The 25,071-nt window shown below is 40.7% G+C and overlaps 1 protein-coding gene across 8 annotated transcripts in view; it reads right to left on the bottom strand.

The window, feature by feature from the left end:
- MEIS2 (Meis homeobox 2) overlaps positions 1-25,071 on the bottom strand; it is a 206,533-nt gene that overhangs the window by 5,254 nt on the left and 176,208 nt on the right. For all 8 annotated transcript variants that reach the window (XM_041746204.1, XM_041746206.1, XM_041746201.1 and 5 more), the window contains one exon: positions 476-534. In XM_041746204.1, the coding sequence (XP_041602138.1) occupies positions 476-534 (59 nt within the window). The remainder of the gene's footprint in view (positions 1-475; positions 535-25,071) is intronic.

Raw genomic sequence — 25,071 nt, 5'->3', positions numbered from 1 at the left:
GAACGCTGGCATTGCAGCACACGTCAGGCCCTACTAGAATATTATGAATAGTCAAGGCAAATGAATGGATACAATGAGTATAACAGGGGATGCTCCAGGAGTGAAAGCAACGTGCACACCAAGGAACTGTGGGTAACAAGAAAATGAGAGTGTGCTAATGATTGATGCAGACAAGCAATGAGTAATTCCAGAGCTCGCAGTCAAACAAACTGCTTGTGGCACTAATACTTGTGCCCAATTACCAATTCAGAAGGAAAATAAAAAGCGGTTTCAGTAGAGTCAGGGTGGGAAATCTCCAATTAGCACCAATTAGTGAAGTTGCTTCCTAGAATGGAATTCTGGGGACATTAAAAAAAAAAAATTCCCAGGATGCCTGATGGAAGCATTTATTTACCAGGTGATGAAACTCCTAGAGTATGACTTGATGAGGATTTGTGCCTATGGGACATGAATGTAGATACTGGTTGGAACTTGCCTGCTCGATTTGACTGGTCAATCATGGGCTGTACTATTCTTCTTCTGGCGTTAATAAACCTGGAACAGAACAGAGAAGGCCAGTCACCCAATGCAGTTTCCGGGCCCCGCGAGCACCTCTGCAGGAACGCTGAGGAGCATACCACACTGTCGGACGCCTACCGAAAATTATCTTTCTAAATCCAAAGGCGATTTTTCCCTCTTCAGTGTTCACAAGTAGTTGACTGGATCGTTTCCATCACCTTATCGCCCACTCTAGGGTGACTTGCCACGCGGGTTCAGGGAGGGGGGAAGAAAAGTTTTCCCTGAGAAAACGTCCATTAATTTTGCAATCGTGCTTCTGCTTCTTGAGTAAGTTGGAGACTGGTTAAAGTTCACAGGCTGGAAGATTTTTCCCCCCTTTCCCTAAACTCCCCAGCACAGGGAGACCTAGCTTCCCCTTGCAGCTGGTCATAAATGGAGACCAGGCTCTGGCACTCTGCTTTCACAAGGTATTGTTAGGTCAGCAAAGCCATCAATTAGGCTGTCTGAAGTTTTATCACCAACACAGCAGTAATAAGTGCTGGCCAGAAAGACTTCTGCTCTTCGGCAACTCCTGCAGTTTAAGCCTGTAAAGTTAGGGGTCATTTAGAGGTCAGTGCCAGTTGGGGGCGGCCTTTCCAGCCTGAGCGGGGACACCCAGGGCAGGGATAAGGTAACTGCCAACCATAAACCCAGCCACCTTTCAACCCACTAGAAAGGCAGAGCCTCAGGTACACATGGTTGATATTAGAGCCCAAAAAACAGTTTTCAAATCAGGTGGTGGCTGAATCACAGGAATGTAAAGGAGAAGCAGTTTATTTCGTCTAGAAGCCTGGATCTAATTTTGTTGGAAATCCAAAAATAAGTGCCTACTTCATGTTACTTTAATGTTTAATAATGCCCATCAAATATTCATGTACAAACAGAGTAAGATGATAAGAAATCTCCTTTATTTCTCCAAATTTAATAAAAACAAAACAATTTTCTACCATTTGCGAGTTACCCTTGTTCCTGTACATTTAATGGCGTGCATTGCCCGTGCATCTGAGCTGATGCACAGGATTCACTGGCTGTGCATTTCGGCGGGGGTGGGGGGCGGGTGGGTGGACACAGAGGGAGGGCAGGATGCCTAGACTATAGCTAGCAGTTCCTTAAAAATATACCCACTTAGAACATTTCCCAGTATTTCCAGTTTCCAATCTTAAGTGCAGGGGGACTTAATGATTAATGAGTCTGCATGGGGCCACAGGCAGGAACTGAAAACCCATTCTTTGAAATTAGCCAGAAAAATTCTCGTGTGTGTCGGCAGCTCTGCGTTCCTAAGGAGCTGAAGTCCCTTCCCAGGAGGACAGCAGCCCACACTTGTTCAGGCCTCCGGTGAGCGCTCTAGTGGGAATACAATTAGGCCGAAGAATAATAGCTGCAAGAAAACCAAAGGAGTCTTTTGCATATGGTGTTTGTTTGCAAAACAATGCACTTCTTTATTACTTGGGCAAGTATAGCTGGGTTGTCAAAAATGCTACACCCCCTCAGGCTGGGGGTGGGGTGACAGGCAACCGAGTGGGGAAAACAAAACGAGAGTTGGAACGGCCTGTTCATTCCCACCTGGCGCTGGAGTGGTACTGAGGACTGACCAGATCACAAAGTGTTCCAGAAGCACCTCTTAGATCAAAAATGGGACTAAAGTATCTACTCTTTCCTCACTGTTTTTACCGGGACCAAGGAGGCCTGACCCGCAGTTCTCCACCCCCCCCCCCCACCCCCCGGCCCCCCAAGCTCTCTTTATCAGCTCAGGTTCAGACCAACTGAGATGCTCAGGACAGCCCGGAGGGAAACCTCCTCTCTCCTCCTTGACGTGTCTAACGGAGGACACACGTGGCAGAGGTGTTTCACCTCTTCTTTACGTGCCACAAACCTGGTTTTGTTTCTTCCCGTAGGACAACTCTTTAGGTAAGACGAATTGCTGTTTTTTCCCTTTTTAATTTCACCCTTTTGCTCTTTTATTATTTACATCTGGAGGTGGTTCCCTTATTTATGTCTTTCTCTCCAGTTCCCCCAAACACTCCCTTCCTCACAGAGCTGCAAGGCATCATGGTTCTTAGTTCTCAGCAGGAGAACTCCACACTGTCTTCAAACAAATAATTACGGGGAAGGTTAGAGGTTCACTCAAAGGTCATTTCTTTGGATACTCGTCAGAATGTTTACATTGGGAAAAACGGGGTCCGCTCAAAAGGTTGTTCAGTGGGGGACACACAACAATACAGAACATTAAAGAAAGCATTCTGTGTGCTAGCAGGTCTTTATAGGAGCGCTGAACTTGGAAATGCCACTCGGGTATCACATTTTCAACGAGTTACCATGGCATGGACTGGATGTTCACGAGCACTTATGGCCATGGCCTTTCTGGGCCCAGTTCTACTAAACAAATACAAATAGAAGCCTCGGAAAGTCTTCAACTAGTTCCTCTTACAAAGGGTCGGAGACATTCTGCTTTTATTCACTTGGGGTTCCATTTAGCTTCTCCGAATTTTTGTTCTTAAACAATGTTTTTTGATCCATAGCGCTATCGCTTGCCAGATTCAGAATTCTACCACATTCTTTCAAATCACACAGAATTTTAAAAACATATGGGCCCCAATTTTTCAGAAATCTCTTAACTTACGACTCCTGCCAATTGTCAACTCCCCTGATCTTGGGATGTCTTATAAACACCATAGATGTTGTTATGAAAACGAACAATTAATGAGTTGACTGTAGGAACAATTTAACACTAAAAGAATGAAATCACCCCACCATACTGATGATCCACAGGCCACTCTTGGAAAACACATCACTATACACAAAATGGAGCCATTTAGCTATGAACTAAAAAAATAAATAAATAAAACTAGGAGTAATTTTTATTTCTTTAGTATTGCTACGATAAAATTTCCCAAAGCAGTCTTTTCCCAAATTACATGGCATAAAATTTTTTCCACTTCCTCTGATCTATATTTTAAAATGACCTTATTCAATGCTCAAGCAGTAAACAGAATGTCAAGTTTTGATTCTACTTAAAATTTGAAGAGTCTAAGTTGAAAATCAACTGATCTTCCATCTTTCAAGGTCCAAGGCTCCATTCATATGGAAAAAGACAACTCACTGGTTCAAAGACAAAAGACTTGTCTTAAAAAGGCTCAAAAGGTTTTTTGGATATTAAATGGGTCTTACAAAATAACATTTTGATGAGTTAAGTGTAAATGAATCAGACACATATGGATTAAGTTATCCTTGAATTTCACACGGGTTTAAAAAATAAGGGGAAAAGAGGGTCTTGGCAAAAACATTTTGGACTTTGCCAAACCCAAAACATTTGAAAAATTGCTGAAGACATCCAACTAACCAAAATGCAGCAAGCTGCACCCAACTTTAATGAAAACCCCCACAAGTTATTTCCAATTCAAAGACTGTTAAGTTTTTCATCTGTATCTGATATTAAAAATTTTTCTAAGTTTTAATGTCATCCCAGAATGATTCTGAAGTTGAGGATATAGAATACACTTCTTTATTGGTATAAACAATTTAACCTGAAATTACCAAGTCTTTTAGAAATTTAAATAGCTCTTAAAAACATTCTGAGATTTGTAAAACTTGTGTGTAAAATGTGCCATGTATGATAAATGCCATAAATAAAATGTGCTAGTAAGTAAGCCCAGTGCCTTATCCAGATTTCACTTAGCAAAAATTTTCATTAGCCTCATTGTGACTTTTTTTTTTTAAGGGCTACAGATAATTCCATTAGTGACTCCTTAGGGAACGAGTACCCTAAAGTGCACTAGTTCCATTGATTTGTATTGAACACAAAGTTAGTATCCAGGCGCACACAAAGACTCTGGAGAGTATCTACTAAGACTATCTACTTTCTCACTAAATTTCACAAAAATAGAAAATGCATTAGTATGTGCGATTCTTAAAAATCATATACTGACTGTTAGCTTAAAAATAACTCAATTATAGAAATAAATTCAATGACTTTCCAAGAATCACGAGGCCTTTCCGAGTCATCTTAGAGATGAAGAAGGATATGGTTAAAGAAGAAACCCAAGAGAGCAAAACACCATTGAAATCTCATCCTGCTGTCTTGCTAGAGAGAGCTCCTAGAGACCTCCCCACCCCCAAACGCACCTCTGCCTCCCCACCCCCCACAGAAAAGCCAAACTTTTCAGCTTTGCACATTTTTCTGCCACTGAAATCTGACCATCGTGGTTTTTTTCTTTGAAAGGTTTTTCACTCCAAAGCATATTTCAGATTGATAGAAGGAGGCTTAGGTGTCCTTCCCGCTTGTTGGTTGATTTCTTTTCTTTCTCCCCCATCCCCCTTCCTTCTTTTTAAATGACTGATAAATCCCTTCTTTCTGGTTCACTAACTTCGTGCCACACCTGGTCACCAAGTCCTGTAGGCAGCATTCCTTTTGTTAGAAAGCGCAGGCCGCTGTGGAGTCACCTGGAAGGCCGCCAGCCCTGAACGCCCTGAGGAGGGACCAGGAATCCCTGGAAGCTTTTCCATGGGTTGGGCTGGTCCAGGAAAGGGGCTAAACTGTTGAAGGGGGATCAGATTAACTTGGAAGAGCGGTTAGAGGCAGCCGGGTGACTGGGGACCTATTAAGAAATGAAGCAGCTCTCTGCGTCCGCACTTTGCCCAGCCCTGGGACTCACGGTGAGGGTGCTCACTCGCCAAGCTTGCTACTGATTGGCGTTTGAAACAAGGAAGCCTCGACCTTGACAAATCAGTTAGCTGGTCTTTCTTCTTCTTCTTCTTTTTTTTTTTTTTTTTTTTTTTAGTTCGCACACACAGAGCAAGTTTTTTCTCTGTGCTGTGGCTGTGGCTGAGTGGGGTTTTCTCAGGGAGCTCTATGAAAAATGGTTCAATCGGTGACTTATGCAGGTTTCATGTCTTTGAACGTGTACTCAAGGCACATGAACGTTTGGGTCATGCATACGTTTTTTCCTGATGGCTAGACAAGGGGTCTTTTCTCACAGACAGCTGTGAGCAAAGGAAGGTAAACGAATGAGATCCACGGGCTGCTCAAAAACACCTTCACAGTTCATAATTTCCCAAAGCTACAGATTAATTTATAATTTGAGAGACACTAGACTTATCTACAACTCTGAAAACACAGGCACTAATTACTCAGAAGTTTACAGCATGAACACATGATACTAATCTGGAATCGCAAACATTCTGTAGCTTTATGAATATGCCCCGAGTAGGGGAATATTCATGCCGAACACATGAAAGACTCCGGATGAAATTATAAGGAAGCTAATATTTTAATGCCCTTCTACTATATTTTTTCAATATTCTTTTACCTAGTTTTTTTCCCCTCAAGTTACAAGGGCTGATGTAGGTTCTTTACTAAAATGCCCTCCTTTGAGTAACCCCTTCTCAATCACGGTCCCATATTCTAGACTTCTCTATAAAATGAAGTGATGGAGAGAATGGGCTCATATTCTATGCCGTTTATTTGCTGTGTGACCTTGGGTGAGTCTGCTTAAGTTTCCACACCTTGGTTTGCTTCCTGTCTATGATAGGGCAGTGGTTGAGCCTCGATTGTTTTGAGGATCGAGGGACATACTGTACGTAAGGTTGCCTGGCACAGTGCCTGACACATAGTGAGAGCTCATTAAATGTTAAGCTTACACTCAAAATGCACCTATCCAATGTCCCCTCCTAAAGAGCTCTGTTCTCTCATAGGTAAGAATAAGACTATGTGAGTGACTATTAAGCAAACCCATGCTGAGTTGAAAAGAGGGTAGTATCGTGTTTTACCCTTACAAGTACCATGTGTCCATGTGGTAGGGGCCAGCAGTCATAGCTAATTTAAATGCATAACGGCATGGGGGTCTTTTAGACAATGGTGTAGGCATCTGCTGGGGTACTGGGTAGTGGGACAAGCTATTTTGGAATCACGCTCTCTAAAATGGTTCTCTGCACCCCTGTAGGCCTAAGCATATTCCACAGACCAGTCTCATCAATACCACCTTGAGTCTGTTAGAACTGTAGAAATACAGCAGTCCTCACCCTGGCACTTCTGAGTCTGAATCAGGATTTTAAAAGATCTCCAGGTGGGACACCTGGGTGGCTCCTCAGGTGAGTGTTTGCCTTTGGTTCAGGGCATGATCTCAGTGCTGGGATCAAGCCCTGCATCGGGCTCCCTGTGGGGAACCCGCTTCTCCCTCTGCCCGTGTCTCTGCCTCTCTCTGTGTGTTTCTTGTGAATAAATAAATCTTAAAAAAAAAAAAAAAAAGGATCTCCAGGCGATTTATGCACATTGAGGTTTGAGAGGTCCTGTTCTAGATCACATACCAAACAGACGATCCAGTACTCTTCCAAAAACAGGCACTTGCAAAGATCGTTTCAATCAATAATGAAACTTGGCTATAAAAATGCATGTATCGTTCTCTAAAGCTACCTCAGACCTGAAGAGTTGTCTGTTGCTCAAGGCAAGTGATTAAAAAATTTCTAGTTATTTATTTATTTATTTATTTATTTATTTATTTATTTATTTATAAAAAGATTTTATTTATTTATTCATTAGAGACACGCACAGAGAGAGGCAGAGACACAGGCAGAGGGAGAAGCAGGCTCCATGCAGGGAGCCAGACGCGGGACCCGATCCGGGGCCTCCAGCATCACGCCCTGGGCTGAAGGCAGCGCTAACCGCTGGGCCACCAGGGCTGCCCAAAAAATTTCTAACAATTTAATTCATTTTACTTCCTCTGTACTTCCTGAAGGAAAAGTTTGGGCAATAACATGTTTTGGTGGAAATGTTCTCTTAGCCTCTCGGGGAAGGGTAGGAAGAAGATGGTAGACTTTTCTTTCCTCCCTTTTTTTATTTTTACATGTATTTCTGTAGTGTTTGAGTTTTCTTTTCCTTTCTTTTTTTTTTTTTTTAGAGAGGCAGAGCGAGTGCATGTGTGGGGTTGGCAGGGGCGGGGGAGAGGGAGAGAGAGAGAATCTTATGCAGGTTCCACACTCAGCATGGAGCCCCACTCAGGACTCAATCTCACAACCCTAAGATCATGACCTGGGCCAAAATCAAGAGTTGGATGCTTAACCGACTAAACCACCCAGGTGCCCCTACTGCTTGAGTTATAGTAATAAGTATAATTACTTTTATAATTTAAAAAAGTTTAAAGGTGATCTGGAGAATTTGGCATCTTATCTGATTAAAGATTATATGGCCAATAGTAGAGACTTTAATAAAAGTACTTGGGAAATTTTCTTTAAGATAGGAAATTATCCTTTATTTCCTTTAAAAACTGAGCAACAATACACATTACCCCATAAGTATAATCAGACCTGATGGCATGTAACACAACGTTCCATCAGGTTATGATTTTGAAGGACTGTTATTCTTGCGGAACGCCATCAGATTATTCAGATGTGGTTATTTATCAGGTACTATAAAAGTGATCCTTCAACGCTACTTGAAAGCAAGGGAGAGAAAAACACATACACTTCCTTAGCTATTCATATCTAGGATCTATCCTCTTAAAGATAAAATACTAAGTCAATAGACATAAGTTGCAGTATATTACCTCACCCTGTACATGATTTATGGCAGATGGAAATCAAGAAGAAACTGAATTACTTTAGAAATATTACTAGTGACATTAAAATTCCAGATCTGTATAGTGACACACCTGATGGGGCTCCTGAAAACAACCTTTTGCAGACAGAGAATACCTACAACTTTATCCAATTCTATTAGCATGAAAAGCAGGATTCATCATTTTCGAATTACCAATTACCCATTGCCTGTTCATCTACCTAAACAGTAATGCCTAACTGGGCTTTGAAAAGTCAACCAGTCACTTGATATCAGTTACATACATTTAAGCCAATTCTCATTATGTACCTAGCCATTTGCTAATTCACTCTAAGAGGAGAAGATTCCAACAAATCTAGGATCTTTTTAGCCTTCACGATCACCTTTGATTGAAGTATTAATTCTTTATCCTACTTCTCAGTGGAAACTACCTAAGCATTAACTTGCCAAAAATGCACCAAGCTGTTTAGCAATTATGTATTAGATATGTTTGAGGAGATCAAGGTACACTCACATGCCCTCTGCTATGGATATCTCTCTGATTAGCTTGTCATCTGCTCGGAAGAAGATGTAGGCTGATTCTCCCATACAGTCTAGCAGGCCAGCTGTTAGCTGCCTGTCAAGCCCTCAAGTGGACAAGTAGTCCAGAAGCAAAAATGTCACTCCTTTGATCTGGCAAGGAGCAGCTGCTGATTTATAGAGTAGGACTTTGTTCTTCCGTTCTATTTTACTTTCTTTCCTAAGGCAGAACCACAAAATCCAGGAGAAAAAAAAAGTGCCGTTCCCAGCAACATCAACAAGCTCTGACAACTGCAACAGGGTTTTTCTTGGCCCTAACAAAGCTCTCAGGCATCTCTTTTGACGCTCACCTTTCCCCCCCTCCTTCCCCCCCACCGCCATTTTTTGCAATGTGGTAGTTATTGTTTAATTCAGCTTCTGTAAATGGAATGGACTGTGGCCAGCAAGCCTGGGGCATAAACACACCTGTATGAAAGAAGCCTTATTGTAGCAACCATCTACAAGCAAGCTCACATGAACCACACGTTCCTGAGTTCAGAAAGAACGCTCCATTTTTCCTGACAGCAAATTTTACCCTAAGTGAGTTTCTATTTTTGGTGCCACCAACCTGTGATGACCACATTTGAACTGTTTCCTCTCCAACAGCATTGCACTCTTTAACTCAAAGAGAAAAAGGGATTAGATTTTTTTTAAATGTGTGAGCAAATATATCCATCAAAAATGTTTCTCCACTGTCAATAATATCAATCATTAAAAGCCAAATTAAACATCCAGAAAGCTTTTAGCAAATGCAATATCAAAGATTCCATAATGTTGATTTCATTACCACTGATTTATACTGACACAGACTTCCTGAGTTACATATAAGGGGAGAAAAATCAACAACAAAATCTGCATAAGCCATAGGCATTATCTTGCTAAGAATTAAGCTGGTTTCATACACACGATCCTATTCTTAATGGATAAACCTGTCAGGTCAGAGATGCTCTGTCAACCAAGTGGAACATGAAACAATGTGGCCTTGAGATAAACTGTAAGAAGTCATCAGCCATGCGTACATATGTGCATGTATGTGTGTGCATGTACATGTATATATGCATGTGCACACACACACATACATGTGGTGATAAACTTTGCCAGAGATTAACACCTGGCTAGGTTTTCTGTGCTACTCCAGAAGAAAGAATGATAAAGGTACGTATATATATGTATATATGTGTATGTATCTCTCTCTATATAGAGAGAGAGACAGAGACAGAGAGAGAGAGATGGATGGATATATATATATATATATATATGAGAAAGAGTTATGAACTCTAGGATATTTTAGCTATATAAGTCACATAGGCCAAGGACTGAAATGTTGTGGGTGCGTGGGAAAACAAAGGAGAAAAGAACAGCTGCCAAAACTCCTTGCTTCTACTTGGGTCACACCATCCTCTAGTGTCTACTCTCTTCTCCCCCTTTCTCACTTTCCAGGGGGAATAGAGATTTTTCTCAGCCTCATTTCTTGCTCTGTCCTGTGCTGCCCTTTGGTCAGTCAAAAGTTACTAAGCACCCACCTCCTCAACGTTCAGAGAATTATACTGGTATGTGCTTTCTCTGGGTATATGTGTGTATCCCAGGGAGACACTGGATTCCGAAGCGGGGACAACAGCAGGTAGGAAGCGAAAGCAAGTTAGAAGAGCTGAAATTATTATGTAAGGTCTCTTTTCATCCTTTTCCCATCCTATAAAAATTGGGATGAATAATTTTTAAGGTCCACAGCAATCTATACATGTGTCATATAAAAATCTTCCAATGTTCTGTACTTAACAAAAACACCAGTTTAATGACAAAATACGACAAGGTTGTATGTAATAAGAAATTACATGCGAGACATAAATATATAATTATGTGACCCTCTCTGGAGATAGATTTAAAATTTGAAACTGTAGTTCATGCCTTTAAAGAGTTTTACTCTTCACACCCACAGAAACGAACTGAAAAGCACAGTTTGATAATGCATAATAATTGCAAATCAACACAGTCCGCACTCAGTAAATCAGTGTGAAAGGGCCAATTTTAAAAGTCAGATGGAGGTTAATCACTGAAATTTGTGAAGGAAGAAAGTTGAACCAGATTAAAAGAGCAAAGAATATTGGAGAGGAAGGAAATAAGGAAATGGCACGCACAAGGTGCTAAGGCAAACTAGGGCCCCTTCTATGCAAGGGGATTGAATTCAGACTGGCTCCTGGTTTTGGAAAAGTTGACTACAGTTAATCCACAAGCTGGTGGAAGTTCTTTCTCAGCTCCCTCTCCCCCCGCCCCCAATTTTACTGAGATATAATTGACACCTATCATTGTGTAAGCTTCAGGTACAGTGTGTTGGTTTGTTAACCATATATAACTCAAAAGGATGACCTCTGTGGCATTTGCTAACATTTCCAGCATGTCACGGAGTAACCATTTCTATTTTGAGGTAAGAACATTTAAGATCTACCCTCTCAGCTACATTCAAGTGCAGAATACAGCACTGCTGACTAGAGCTACCATGCTGTGCATCAGATCCCCAGAACTTCTTCATCTTCCAACTGGAAGTCTTTACCTGGACCAACACCTGCCCATTTCCCCCACACTAGTGAAAGCTTTTGAGTGACCAACTGAAATCCCTGAAATTACTGAATAGCGGAACAATAACACAAAATATGGTACATTAGCTATGCTGATGCCATGGTAGAAGCTGAGAAGGTCGAAAGGCGTAATCCAAGCAAGAGACAAGAGAGAAAGTGAACACAGATTAAGGTGGTAGAGATGAAAAGGAAGTGGGACAGGTTGTGTGGAGGGCCACTGATGAATTCTGCAAAGAAGAAATACAAGTTTGAAAGATGTCAAGAGCATAAGCCTGAGAATCTATCTTTGGTATGGTATGGTGTACAGTTGATGAAAACTGGGAATTTAGAAGGGATGCCTATTTGTTTGGGGAGGAGAGGAAACTCAACCTTCCAAATGTTACCTCTGAGTGGAGAGTGGGTCTCTCGGGCAGAGACGCCAAGCAGGCCACTCAACACAAAGTACGAACGAAGAGTGAAGGATTGGGAAGAAAACAACTTTACTTCAGAACCCTCTAATCTCTTCAGAACTCCAAAACTATATGAGTATTCCAGAGCTGTGTCAACAAGTATAATAAACTGCCTGGCTGCCTCTAAGAATTACTTCCTTTACAGAGATCCTCCAGATTTTACAAAGTCCATCTAATAATGGCTGGCCAAGTCAATTGTCAGTAAAAACAACAACAACAACAACAAAAAACTCTGCACCGTGGCCGCCTCTCTTTTAGGTCTAGTTTGCTTTTTCCTTCAATTCTGAGATAATCCGCGTGACCAGATGCAGAGGCCCATGGTAATAACAGGCTGGTCACCCTACATACACAAGTTGTGTTCCATTCTACACTCAACAAGGGTAAGTTTAGCGAGAGAATTTATGAGAGAGTTTTAAAAACTGGATATGAGAAAACACATATAGCACACTGTGTGTTTTTAAGCAAGAGCGTAAGACTATCAAAGGTAGGTTTCTTCTGGGTAGTGACAACTAATTTAGAAGAGAATTGATAGGACAAAGGGTTACATTTAAAAGGGACTCCATTAAGTGTGATGGCTTCCAAATTGTGTCCTCCTCTTAAACCATATTTTTCTTCTTAAATGGCCTTTTAAGGTGAAAAATACAGCACTTCACCCAAAATGGTGTGAAAACAAATGGTTCTCAAGTCTCTATTCTTCATCTCAGGCCAAACCACCCCAACACCAGCAATCTAAAGCCACTTGGTGTTTGGAGGGAAGGTGCTATGCATGTGAATGTGCCCATGGCTCTTTCATTTGTCTGTGGGGCTCCTTTTTCTAAAGCAGCAGGGGAAACTTCAGAAGACCAGCTTGTCATGCCAGAAGTGTTTGGACGGGGCCAGGCTCTTATCCTTCTTTCAATTCTCCTGCTGGTTTAAAAGAAAGGCTGAAGCAGAAGACACATGCGGAAGGTGGCAACATTCTTAGGGCCCTTTATCAATACCACTGCTTTCTTTAAATTGTAGCTTGGTCTCTTGTTTGAGAGGCTGAGATTTTAGCACTTTTAAAGGGAACCATAAGTGAGAAATCTCCTAGGTGTTAAATTTTGGAGTGGCTTCAACCCAAAATATGAAAAAATGAGATTAAAACACAGAAAGTCAAGTAATATTAAGAAAGATCCAACAAACAAAATATCATCAATATGCATATATGTTTCGGTCTTTCTGTTTAAACCAAATGCTATTTAACTAGTTTATATCAGCATCTAGTACAGGTGCCAAAGGAATCAAAAATCAAAAATCTAAAAAAAATGTCAAGTCATTTAAAATAAATGATCATTCTAAGAGCTATATATTCAACAGTAATCTTTAAAAATTATGAAAACGTATCCCTTTGTGTCAAGAAGCAAAAAAAGAAATCTACTAATGAACATATGACTTAATGTCCTCATATTTATGATGTTCAAACATCAAGGATCAAATTTAAATAAAATTTCTTAACTGCTTTTCTTAATAACAAATTAAACATCTTTTACTTTGACTTGACAGCCAGGTAGCATCCTCTGTCTTCTCCAGAGATGTTATATGCAGTCTTTCCAATGTGACGGTATTATTACCCACAAAATTTTTAGCATCATCCCGTAATCATAAAAGACATAAAATATATCTTTATAAACCACAAGAGACTTAGCAAACCAGCAGTTATGCCACATCTGCTTTAGTCTTTAAATATTTTAGCTTCAGAAGGTTAGTTAGTGGATTCTCCCTCCTCGATTGGCAGAGAAATAAAGACATCAACCTTTGATTCTGACATTCCACACAAAGCTATAACCTCCCATAGACAAAGACACAAACACATTGTACTGCAATTTGAAAGAATTTTAGAGCATATTTATGTTTCACATCTACCAGAATTTCCCCTAAAGTGGTTTAATTTAGCTATTAGAAATAAAAATATTGGAGTCCTCGGTGGCTCAGTCAGTTAAGTGTCTGCCTTCAGCTCAAGTCATGATCCCAGAGTCCTGGGATCGAGTCCCACGTAGGGGCTCCCTGTTCAGTGGGGAGCCTGCTTCTCCCTCTCCCTCTGACCCTTCCCCTGTTCATGCTCTTTCTCTCTCTGTCAAATAAATAAATGAAATCTTAGAAAACAAAGAAATAAAAATGATGGCATTTGAATTGTCTTCATTTTCACGATGAAGACAAAGTAACATCATTGTCTATCCAAAAATAATTAAATTTAGAAACTGGTTTAAGTGCCACAGATTCTTACCTTGGAGTCAGGTAAAGTACAAATAAACAAAAAGGCAATTAATAAGTATGAAGTGGGGCGCCTGGCTGGCTCAGTCGGAAGAGCACGGGACTCTTGATCTCAGAGCAGTGAATTTGAGTCCTCGGTGAATGTAGAGATTACTTAAGTAAATAAACTTTACAAAATAAGTATAAAGTTAATACATCAACTAACTAAGAACACACAATCCTTTCTGCTGGGGCTGGGCTCCCATGGCCAGCTGGTCAACACAGCCTCCAAAATTCTCTTCAGAGAACACCTCTTTGAGGTAACCTCCCTGATCCCACAATCTGAGTAGGAAGCACTTTCTCAGTCAGTAGCATCTATCTAATATGCCCATTACAGCATTTATTCAGTACTGTGATCACAACTTAACTATCTAGTTCCCACCAGATAGTCGTGGAGAGCAGGGACCACATCGCAGGTCGATGTTATTGAGTCTGTGCCAAGAATACAGTACATCCTCGATAAAATGTTTGGTGAACAAATAACTGAGTGTATGAAAATACGGTTCCTCTACCTTGGAAACAAGGTAGAATTGATAATGTAAGAGCTTGTTGGGATTTTCTTGTCCTCGTTTTGCAAGTGGCATAGCTGAATCCCTGAGGAGGTAGGATGGTCACTCTGGCTTCCTGGCTCTGGTCTGGTGATCTCTGCATTCAGAAACAACTTAAGATACAGACTAGAGGCATTAGTTTCAAGGTGTAAGTCCATCTGGGTATTAGAGACACCAGTCACATCTTCCATGAAGGTTAAAGGAAGGCAAGGACTTGACATGGCAGAAAGTGAGCATCAGACTTTTCTAGGCTAGAGAACAGATGATCTAGTTAGATTGGAGCATGATAAGCCTGACTGACTTGAAAAGAGGGAATATGCTGAGAGTAATGAGAACTGAGGTCAACGAACTTTTATGGGGTGTGTGTGTTTGTGTGTGTTGGGACAGGAATGGTGAGCAGGAAATGAAGGACAAAGATTCATGAAATCAGAAAGTAAAGCAGAAGAGAAAACTTTCTTAACATATATTCTTCTTCATTATATTTTTCTTCTTCTTTTTTTTTTTTTTTTAAAGATTTTATTTACTTATTCATGAGAAACACAAACACAGGGGGGTGGGGGGCAGAAACACAGGCAGAGGGAGGAAGTAGGCTCCATGCAGGGAAGCCGACATGGGACTCCATCCCAGGACTCCAGGATCACACTCTGAGCCGAAGGCAGATGCCCAACTGCTGGGCCACCCAGGCGCCCCTCATTATATTTTTCTATGGAAGTTTTCCCCAACTTGTGCTCTGAGGGATCCTCGGGTCAATAAGTGATTTCTCCAAAACAGGGGTGGTGGGGCAAATTAACGTAGGGAACAATACCAACCAGAACAAAATACATGCTTAGTGTTACTGCTCTGGTCCTGCCACAGCTTTTCAGAGGCTGAAAGATATTATAAATCTCTAAGAAGGAATAACGGTACAAATCAACTTCTAACTTCAGTGATTAAGATTTTAGGGGGACTGGGCTTCCAAGGATTTGAAAAATGAAGCAAGATTCTGGTTTTTAACCAAAATTGTATTTTTAAACAATTCATCAGCAATTTATCAAACAATCTATTGACTAGCATTTGTCAATCATCCTATTAAAGGATTTCCATGGTCATATTTTCCCAAGTCAGACTCTGGAGTTGGAAAACCATTTACTGGGTTTTTCTTTTACAACCTAACTGCTCACAATCCCACCCCTAAAATGACAAAACCTGACTACTCCATGGAACTTTGACCCCCAAAATGTTGAAAATGGGGTTTAAAACAGAGGCTGGAACATGTTCTTTAGAACTTTTCTATCTCAAAGAATCTATCATCTAATCATTAGATGATGATTTTAGGCTGGGATGTTCTCTAACCTTTCCCATTTTCCTGTTTTCCTCATGTTTTCCAATAAAAACAACAACTATTACATAGTATTTGGCTACATGTGCCTAAAATTTCTGCTCCAGAATGATTCCTAGAAACTGAAGACTAATCTCAAGTGTAAGATCATTCTCTTTTTGGCAATACCGCCTGTATCTTTCATTAATCGGAGTGTGACGGGGCTGTGGCCCTTGGATGTTAGCATGTCAACTGCAAGTGTTGGAGATTTACACCTAGGGAGGGTGGGAGATGGGGAGGACAGGGACAGAGACAAGATGGTGGGGGTGGGATGTGAAGGGGAAGGAAAGAGAAGGAGAAGGAGACAGGAGAGGGGGAGGGCTGCTTTGGATAAAATACATCGACAGACATCAAATGCCCCCCCACCCTGCCCACCCCCACCAAGTCTCCATTCTTGTTTACAGAGTGTACAAGTATAAAATCAGCTTTTCCTTAGGACTGTGTTAAACACCACCTGCCTGCCCTCTGAACCTTGCTGTCCTGGGATGAGGTCAGCCCGGCAAAGGGCTCCGGTTCCATAAGCAATCCTGTCATTCAGGCTAACAGCAGTGATTCACTCACAGGAGGCAAAAATGACTCAATTGTTGGGCTTTATTGACTCCAGGGAGCACAGCTACTCTATCATTACCATGGAGTGCAAACACCCCGAGCTCTGTTTTGGTCCACTTAAAATTACTATTTGCTGTGAAGGATTGGCAAAGCAATTCTTAAAATGATGGGGGTGAAAGTCAGGCAAGTGCCATTATGGGCTTTCCCTTCCGTTTCAGCAGAAGGAAGCAGTGAGGACTTGTTCGGAGCCTGACCCACTTATTTAACCTTTTGTTCACTTTGCTGTATTAACATATATTAACTGGCTCTATAAGCCCTAGGGGGGATAACAGCGTCATGACCAAATTATGCTCCCATTTCCATGGGTAACCTCTCCTTGGGTGGAAATTAAACCCCAATATAAATACATTTTGGGTCCATCCAGAACTGAGGAGGAATGCCAAGAAACCGACGCTTGAACAACAGTCCTACGAAGACCACAGCGACCATGGAGTGGTCAGGAAAATTATACACTAGAGGAACTATTTGAAAAACCAAATAAATTTAATTAAATAAGTTACAAAATTATTTTCCCCGTCTCTTATCTACTCCCCTTGGTTAATATCCATGACATACTGATGTTGCATAATTGCGCTTATGGCATGCTGCAGCTCAGAGCCATAATGAGCTGCCTTTGCACAAAGGCAGCAAAAGTGGTTTCCCTACAGAGTTATCTTCTCAATTATTTATACTTGCAACACTTTCACATAATGGCAGTTTTAAAATCAAACAAACAAAGCAAACTGTACAATAAAGGGAGGAGACGAGAAGGTGCAGGGACCTTTTCCTTTCTTTTTTTGAACACCAGAAGGGACAGACAAGCCACATAAAGTCAACTGAATTTGGTTCCTCAAAGTCTCAGGGGCCTCGCGACCAGACAACATCAAAGCAGAGAGATTGCCACCTTGGTGAGGGATTAAACGAGCTCTGCTTACCTGCCTTGCTTTTAAGCTGTCATATCCAAATATATAAAGGAATGTAAACTTTATTTTTTTCCCTGTTACAACTTTGTCTTTGAAAATTCCTAACAAGGAGACTTGACCCCCCCCCCCTCCCCACTCCTGGGGGGAAAGAAGGTGCTGAAGTGTCAAAAAACGATGTCAATGTAAACAGAAAATGGCCCCCAGCCTGTGGAGGGGCCTTGCCAGTTTTTATGATGTTTGTTTCCACTGTCTACACCTCAAAAACCCAGACACAGGAGGGAAAAAGCTACTCTGTGGTTACGTTACATAGGGATAGGCAAACTAAGACAAATGGTATATTTTAATATGAAGGTGACGTTTATTGTTATTTCCAATGTTTAATTTTGGAATCTCTTTGAAATGAACTGTCTGCATCAAGCTCTGACTTATTTTGTTCCTCGCACCTAGCGCAACAGCTTGGTCAGAGTAGATGCTCGATAAAAATGTTAGCAAGGCTATTTCTTCAAGGTAACCCGTTGATGTGATTGAGGAGCTTATATTTTAAGAAATTAAAAGTGAACTTTTGACCAGACATATACTTTGGATAAATCCTACATTTTGTTGAAGACTCTCCCTTAAACAAGTATAAATCCTATATTTTGCATAAATCCTATATTTTGTTGAAGACTCTCCCTTAAACAAGTATAGGTTCCAGCCTTCAGGAGGTGGTTACCATCTGGAAGAATTATTCGTCGTCAAATAATGGCCACTCACATATCTGAGACTGAGGATATTCATTAACAATACCGATGAAACCCAGCTTTAACAGCACCTATTAGCCTTTTCCAAATAACAAAATGTTAAAGCAACTATTTCCTTACATTCCTGCAGGGAAAGATTATAAAGACAGAGCAAAAGTATAATAATCTTAAAAACCTCAGAACTTGTCTCTTGCAATATGCTTACACTTACATACACTGAAGGTACACACACATTTTTCATAAGTGCACCTTGTGACTTTAAATCTCTCTTGACTTGATACTCAGCTTAAAAAACAAAACAAAACAAAAAAACCCCAAAAAGCAGGAAATCCCTGGGTGGCTCAGCGGTTTAGCACCGCGGTCAGCCCAGGGCGTGATCCTGGAGACCCCGGATTGAGTCCCACATCAGACTCCCTGCATGGAGCCTGCTTCTCCCTCTGCCTGTGTCCTTGCCTCTCTCTGTCTCTGTCTCTCATGAATAAATAAATAAGATCGTAAAGAAAAAAAAAACCTTAAGGGGATTTTTAAAATTATTATTATTATTTGCAAGCACACGGAAAGGGTTGGAAGGGGGAAAAAAAATACACTATACCTAAAGGCGGAACCATGACCCATAACCCACCCGAGGACAGGCTGTGGGCAGGGTCGTCAGAGGGAAGCAGCTGGGACTGAGTTGGGATCCACCTCACTGTTTTGCCTCACCCAGGAATCAAATGAACTGGACATTGCATTGTGGCCACTGGCTGCTTCTTAATGCTCTTCTTAGCGAAGGAGACCTAGGGTTGAGGTATTAATTAATACCTACTGTATTTTGTTGGCTATCTCCTTTCATCCAGGTACTCTCACCTCCAAGGTCAAAGCACTTGGTGGGAGCTGAGGGGTTGTGACCCAGTTCTACTTTTCAATCGAAAACTGTACCCTACTAAAAAAATTAAAATAAAAAGATAAAACCACACCCCATTATTGGCCTCCCGGCAGCACCAGCCACCTTGGATACTGAAGATGACCTTTCCACGTGTGTACATGTGTGATAAAAGATAAAGGGTGATACCAGGAGAATGCAGATGATGGTAAGAAAATTCTCGGGCCAGATTAAAAAGGCATCCTTGCTGTAGGCAAATATAAACCTGAGTGAACTCCGAAGTACTGCAAAAATATCCTATGATATGCATACTGTGTTTTTCAAAGATACCAATGCAATGACTAACATGCAATTAATCTTTACAGGAGAGATTCGTTAAGTGTTGAGGTCTAGCAGAGAGCTGGGTAGCTTTTGTACTGTGGAATATGGGCAAGTTCCGAAGGGAAAACTCAAGATTCTGTGAATGGGCTTCAGTTCATTTGAAAAGCACTCTTCTGGCAGTCAAAACCGATTTAAATGTCAGTAGATTATGGGGGGAAGTGAGTTGGTTTGGAGAGTAAAACCAAAAGCTGGCTGGGGCTGACAGGGTGTGACTCTCATCCCTGTGAGGCTCCCACTGATGGGACCAGAAATTGCTATCAGTGGCTTGAGGGTAGTAATATTATAGGGCCCTCAATTCCCAAATGTGACAGATTCTAAGAAACCTTAACCTCTATTTTTTGCAGCTTTCCTCAACCACAGCAACAGATTCTCTCTTAGTAGAACAGCCAATTAACCAAGCATTTAAAAACCCGCAAATCTATATCAATGGCTTTGCAAGACAAAAAGAAAGATGTGTGAAGTAAACACTTAATCATTGTAAACTATCCGATCCAGGGTGTTCACGAGCCAACTTAGTTGAAACTGGCTATGATTGAAAAAAAAAATTAATTTTAAGAAATCAGAAGAAATGGCATTTTCCTCCAAACATCCCATAGATTTGCTTTTACGTTTTAGTTCACAGAGACCCGTCCTTCGATTTACCCTTGACTAGTGGCAAATCTGATAAGGGTTGGCACAAATATGCTGAGCCTGGTTTACAATTTGTTTTGCAACTTCCTTTCCAGATAAACATAATCCAAGTACAACTTCTAAAAAAAAAAAAAAAAAGTTGTGTTTACTTGTCCTGTGCTTACAGAATTTTTTTTCTTCTAAATATTCCCTCAGGATGCTGGCTTGCAACCTAGAAAAGGCTTGGATTTCAGCTTCAGTCTCCAAGGTATTCTACTGTTTAGCCGGCCGTGTGCTAGGAGGGAGGCTCTCTACCTTGCTGATTTAATTAACAGGATTCTTTTCATTATTATGGGGATTTAGTTTCTTCTTGCTTTTCAGTGTTTGAGAAACAGTGATTTATGTTTTATATTTTGAAGGAAAATTTATTGTTCTTTGACAGCTGAGGCTCAGTAAATTCCCAGCTTCGAAGCGACCCCAGGGAGGTGTCACAGTTGCCCTGCCCTGCCCACCTAAATGCTGTCATAGCAAGGGCCCCCCTCCAGAAGTGAGGAGAGCCATCAGCTGTTCAGTGCCCATCCCACTCCTCCTCCCTCTGATAATTATACCAGCAGGGGTTGGCCCATTCCCATTTATGGGATTATTAGTATTAGTAGGTTGATCAGTAACTGTGAATCACTGATTCATTTAAGTGAAGCAAACAGTCCATGAATCTTTGGATTGGATTTAATCCCTTAACTAAATGCAATGCACCGAATTAAGTGGTAGACTGTTCTATACTTATTATGATGACCATGGCTAACCCCAAAATCACGGCGAATGTTCTAAATAGGAGTATGCCTATGGGGGCAATACAAACGCGTCTGAAGTTAGTGCTGCAGAAAATCTGGCATAGAGAGTTATCACAGCTCTATTGGATTCCTGCTCTTCTATGCTACACAGTCATCGCATTTTGACGGAGAAAGAGTGAAACGTGGAGTGAAAACTCTGAAGACTCAAAGCAAATTCATATTTTAGGTGAAAAACTTCAGGTGGCCGTTAATTCCCCCTATAACCCAAATCTCCTTTACTAAGAGGGCTTCACAATGCACTTTCATTCACAGTACTATAGTGAACATTTGCTGAACTAGGCACAGTGCATACATGTATTAATTCTCATGAAAACCTTAGGAAGCAAGTAATATTATCAATATTTCCATTTTATGGCTGGGAAAACTGAGTGTTAGCAAAATCCAACGATATGCCTAAGGTCACAATGTTAGTAAGTGGCAAAGGTGGTACTCAGATCCAGGTCTTTCTGACTTGATGTGTTCTGCACAGATATGTTACGCTGCCTTTCCAGCCCTTCTGTTGTTTAAGTCACCCAGTCTGTGATATTTTGTTAGGGTAGTCCTTGCAAACTCATGCAGGAGGTGACATGGAAACAGGGGCTGGAAGAAAAGCAGAAACCAAACTTCTGAGTTGGAAAGACGGTCAGTTCCTCTCCATAATCACTAGAAACACCCTACCGTCGGCAGCATTGGCTCCAGTCAACCTTGCACACACACACTATGACTAGCCCTTAGTTTCCATTAAAAAGCAAGTGAAAGTTGTAGAATGGCAAATGGAATGGCTAAGGCAACGGTTATGAGAAGAAAGTTATGAGAAGAAAGCCATTTTACATGTGAGAAAGGCAGTGCTATTCAGAGAAGCGAAAAGGGAGAGGAGTAGAAAACTGTGTGGAGAGAATTTTGGAGTTATGTAAAGGACACACCTGAGCACAAGACACACACACACACACACACACACACACACACACACACAATTTGGGGCTAAGAAATTCAGAATAGCTAGGGTCCCTTTTACTATCTTCTCCGGAGGGCCCAACAGCTGAGACATGTCCTGGGAATCAGGGAACATCTTGAGAACCACCTGATCCCAAGTTTGTTTAGCACTAACAGACCCTTTATCTGGGATCTCCCAGTCGGTCAGGAAATGGGAAGCCAGGTTGCCGACCCAACACATAAAATGGAGCCTTGAAAATCGCTTGATTTCTAGACCAGGACTTTTCACTTATCTAGATTCACTTATTCACTAATAGGTTCTAGAGAAGAATAAAGGAAAAATATAGAAAGCACGTATAGTTTTACAGGGGGCAGCATTTTCAAAATCTTTAAAATCTAGGGAAATGAGTATGGGAACGTGGTTCAAGCTACTTTTCTCATTCATCAGTTCTGCAGGGTTATTTGATAGCTGCGCTTTCGAAATTTGAATTCTCTTTCTTTATTCAGCCTGTCAGGATCCCCAAATTCAGAGCATAACTCTGCCCTAAAAGTTCAGGCTTCTCAAATTTTCCCACAAAGAAAATCCTCAACAGATCTTTACTTTTGACCATACTCAAAGGAAACACCTGGGTAAAATATTGGTCACGGCTCATCATCATACTGAATGTAACTTTTAAAAAGTTTTGGGTTAGTGAAAGAAGAAAGCAAGAGAACACCTGAAGAAAACTAATACAATGGTGAGAAATCCATGCCAGAGACATTACTAGGATTTCTTGCAGAAGCTTCTCCTTGCGTGTCTCATCTCTATGCCACCTATAATGAATCCCATTCCCATTATGTACATGGTACATTCTCCCTTCAGTCTCCTGGATCTCCTATCTTACCTTCTTTCTTTTAGTAATAGTCTGATTATTTGCAGAAATTCTAGAAGATACAATTGTTAATCCCCTTGAACAAATATTTACTCAGTGTCTGCTGCCTATTGGCATTGTACTGAGGGCCGTAGGAGGAGGCACAAAAAAGAACTTGTAGGAGAGGCCACATTTGGCAAGTGAACAAGGTACCCGATTTGATATTAATTTCATGCCCTATGGATCTTCTAATTTAATTGGGGAAATAAGACATATACCTATCCATCAATCTGTTAGGTTTTATGTGATGATAGAAACAACACAATTTAATGGAACGAGTATAGGCTTTAGAGACTTGGGTTTAAAGCCTCTCTATATCACTTTCTGTGTGGTTTTGGACAAGTTCTTTAACTTTTCAATGTCTTATCCTCAATGGTAAATGAGAATAAATTGTGTGAACCTACTTCAAAGAGTTGCCCTGAGGATGAAATGTGAAGGCCAATTTGTATTGGAAAGGCATCAGAACATCATCTGGGAATTAAAAAGGAAAAATATTTTAAATCATTCTAAAATAAATTTCCAATGTTTACAATCCTCCAGATGTTGCAAGGCATACAGAGATGAAGAAGATTCAGTCTTGCTCTCACAAAGCTTGAAGTTTGGCAGTAAAGGGATGACCATGCTACAAGACAAAAAAGTCTCAATGGCAGGAGAGGGCTTAAGGGTGGACAGAGAGGATGGATATAATAGGGGTGAGAGGGGGAGGAGGATAGGAGGCTTTGGGCTTCTCCTCCAAGGATTCTGATAAGTGGAAATGGGAAGGATAGAAGGAGGCAGAATGAACCAGGTAGAGGTAACTACTAAGCAATACAGAGATCAAGTACTTCTAGCTAACATACTTAGTATAAAAGGTACTAGATCGATGTTGGAGATAAACTGAAATCCTACTTTGCAATTGGTGAGCTATTTGACCTCTGATTTACTATTTCTCATTTGTAGATTGGAGATAACATATACTTCATAAATTTATTGTAAATATAAAATATTAACCAAATAGTTGACATACTTGAAATACAATAGATTTTAATTATATTTTTAAATCTTTTTTTAAAAGTTTATTTATTTTTTTGTAATCTCTACCCTCAATGTGGGGCTTGAACTCATGACCCCAAGATCAAGAATTGCATGCTCTTCTGACTAAGCCAGGCAGGCACCCCGGTATTTTTCAAATCTTAGAGTAATTAGAAATATTTCCAGTATTATCAGAAGTCTATTTTCTAGGTTATGTGTACAGTGGCTCAAGCATACCACTTATTTCTAGTATCACTTAAACACTGGAGGATGAGCTTCAAAGTTTGTTATTAACTTGCACATAGTCACTGTTTTATGTAAAATAAACCACCACTGGAATGTCAATGGAACAAAGTAAATGATAAGGGAGATAACTTGAATTTTCAGCTATTTTGTTAGGTTTTATCTTTCAGGGCATTTTATTTGTCTCGCTACACTGGCATAGATAAGCATAAATGCAATAGGTGGACAAACTATTCTTTTAAGTGTTTAGACATATAAGAAAAACATACTTATTCTATTCACAGTTCCTTGAAGTCAAGAACAATGGAAGCCAAAATACCTAGTGTTTGGAAGATGGGCATTGATGTTGGGAGAAGAAGGAGAAGGAGACAGAGAAGGAGAAGGAGAAGAAGTGGGGGCTGGAGATTAAAATCCCCAAGATACTCGGCAATCTATACCTTTCTTCAACAGCCACTTTTAATTCTCAGAAGTCCTAGAAGGTGAGGGTGAAGATGACACAGAACCTGTTCTCTTGACTAATAAAAGCTGATCTGCTGAAACTCCATTTCACTGGAACACTGGGCGCAAGCTGGAGCACGCTGGGGATGGTGGTTCTAGATATGGAGCAGAAATGTGGTAAAAATGCTGACTTTTGGCAGATGAAGCTCTCTTCTTCCTCATTTTCACCATGTGAACAAAGTAGGAATATCTTCTTGACCTAGTTTATGAAGCATGCATTCTCAGAAACTCCTGTGATCTGATGGTAAAATAATTCAGAAATCACATGCTGGTCAAGTCCTTCATTTAGAAAAAAGGAAAGTTCTGCAGAAGCCACATGGAATCATGGTGTTCTACATATTTTACCCACAATGCAACTGATCAATCCAACAACACATTTGGAGGTTCGGAATTAACCTAAATTCAGGGCTAGAGTGTAGCAGAGGACCCAGTCTTCTCTTGGTAAAATCATGCTTCAAAGTCTTCAGAAAAGTCAGGGGAAAAAAACTCCTATTGCTCAGTTTTAACCCTGAAGAGCTAAATAAATCTAGTAAATTTTCTATTCATTAATCAAAAATGGTCTATAAAGTTCTCTAGGGTGTGGCCCCTGTAGAATGAATTTTTAATGGGATGTGTGCCCTGGTGATAGGTATCCACAAAGAAAAGATATCCTGTGATGCCTGTGAAATATGGAGGATTGACTCTGTGTAGCTCCATGAAT

This window comes from Vulpes lagopus, chromosome 2, assembly GCF_018345385.1.
Source record: "Vulpes lagopus strain Blue_001 chromosome 2, ASM1834538v1, whole genome shotgun sequence".
Classification (NCBI taxonomy): domain Eukaryota; kingdom Metazoa; phylum Chordata; class Mammalia; order Carnivora; family Canidae; genus Vulpes; species Vulpes lagopus.
Note: the sequence above shows the minus strand (reverse complement) of the source record. Positions and strands in the feature narration are given on the sequence as shown.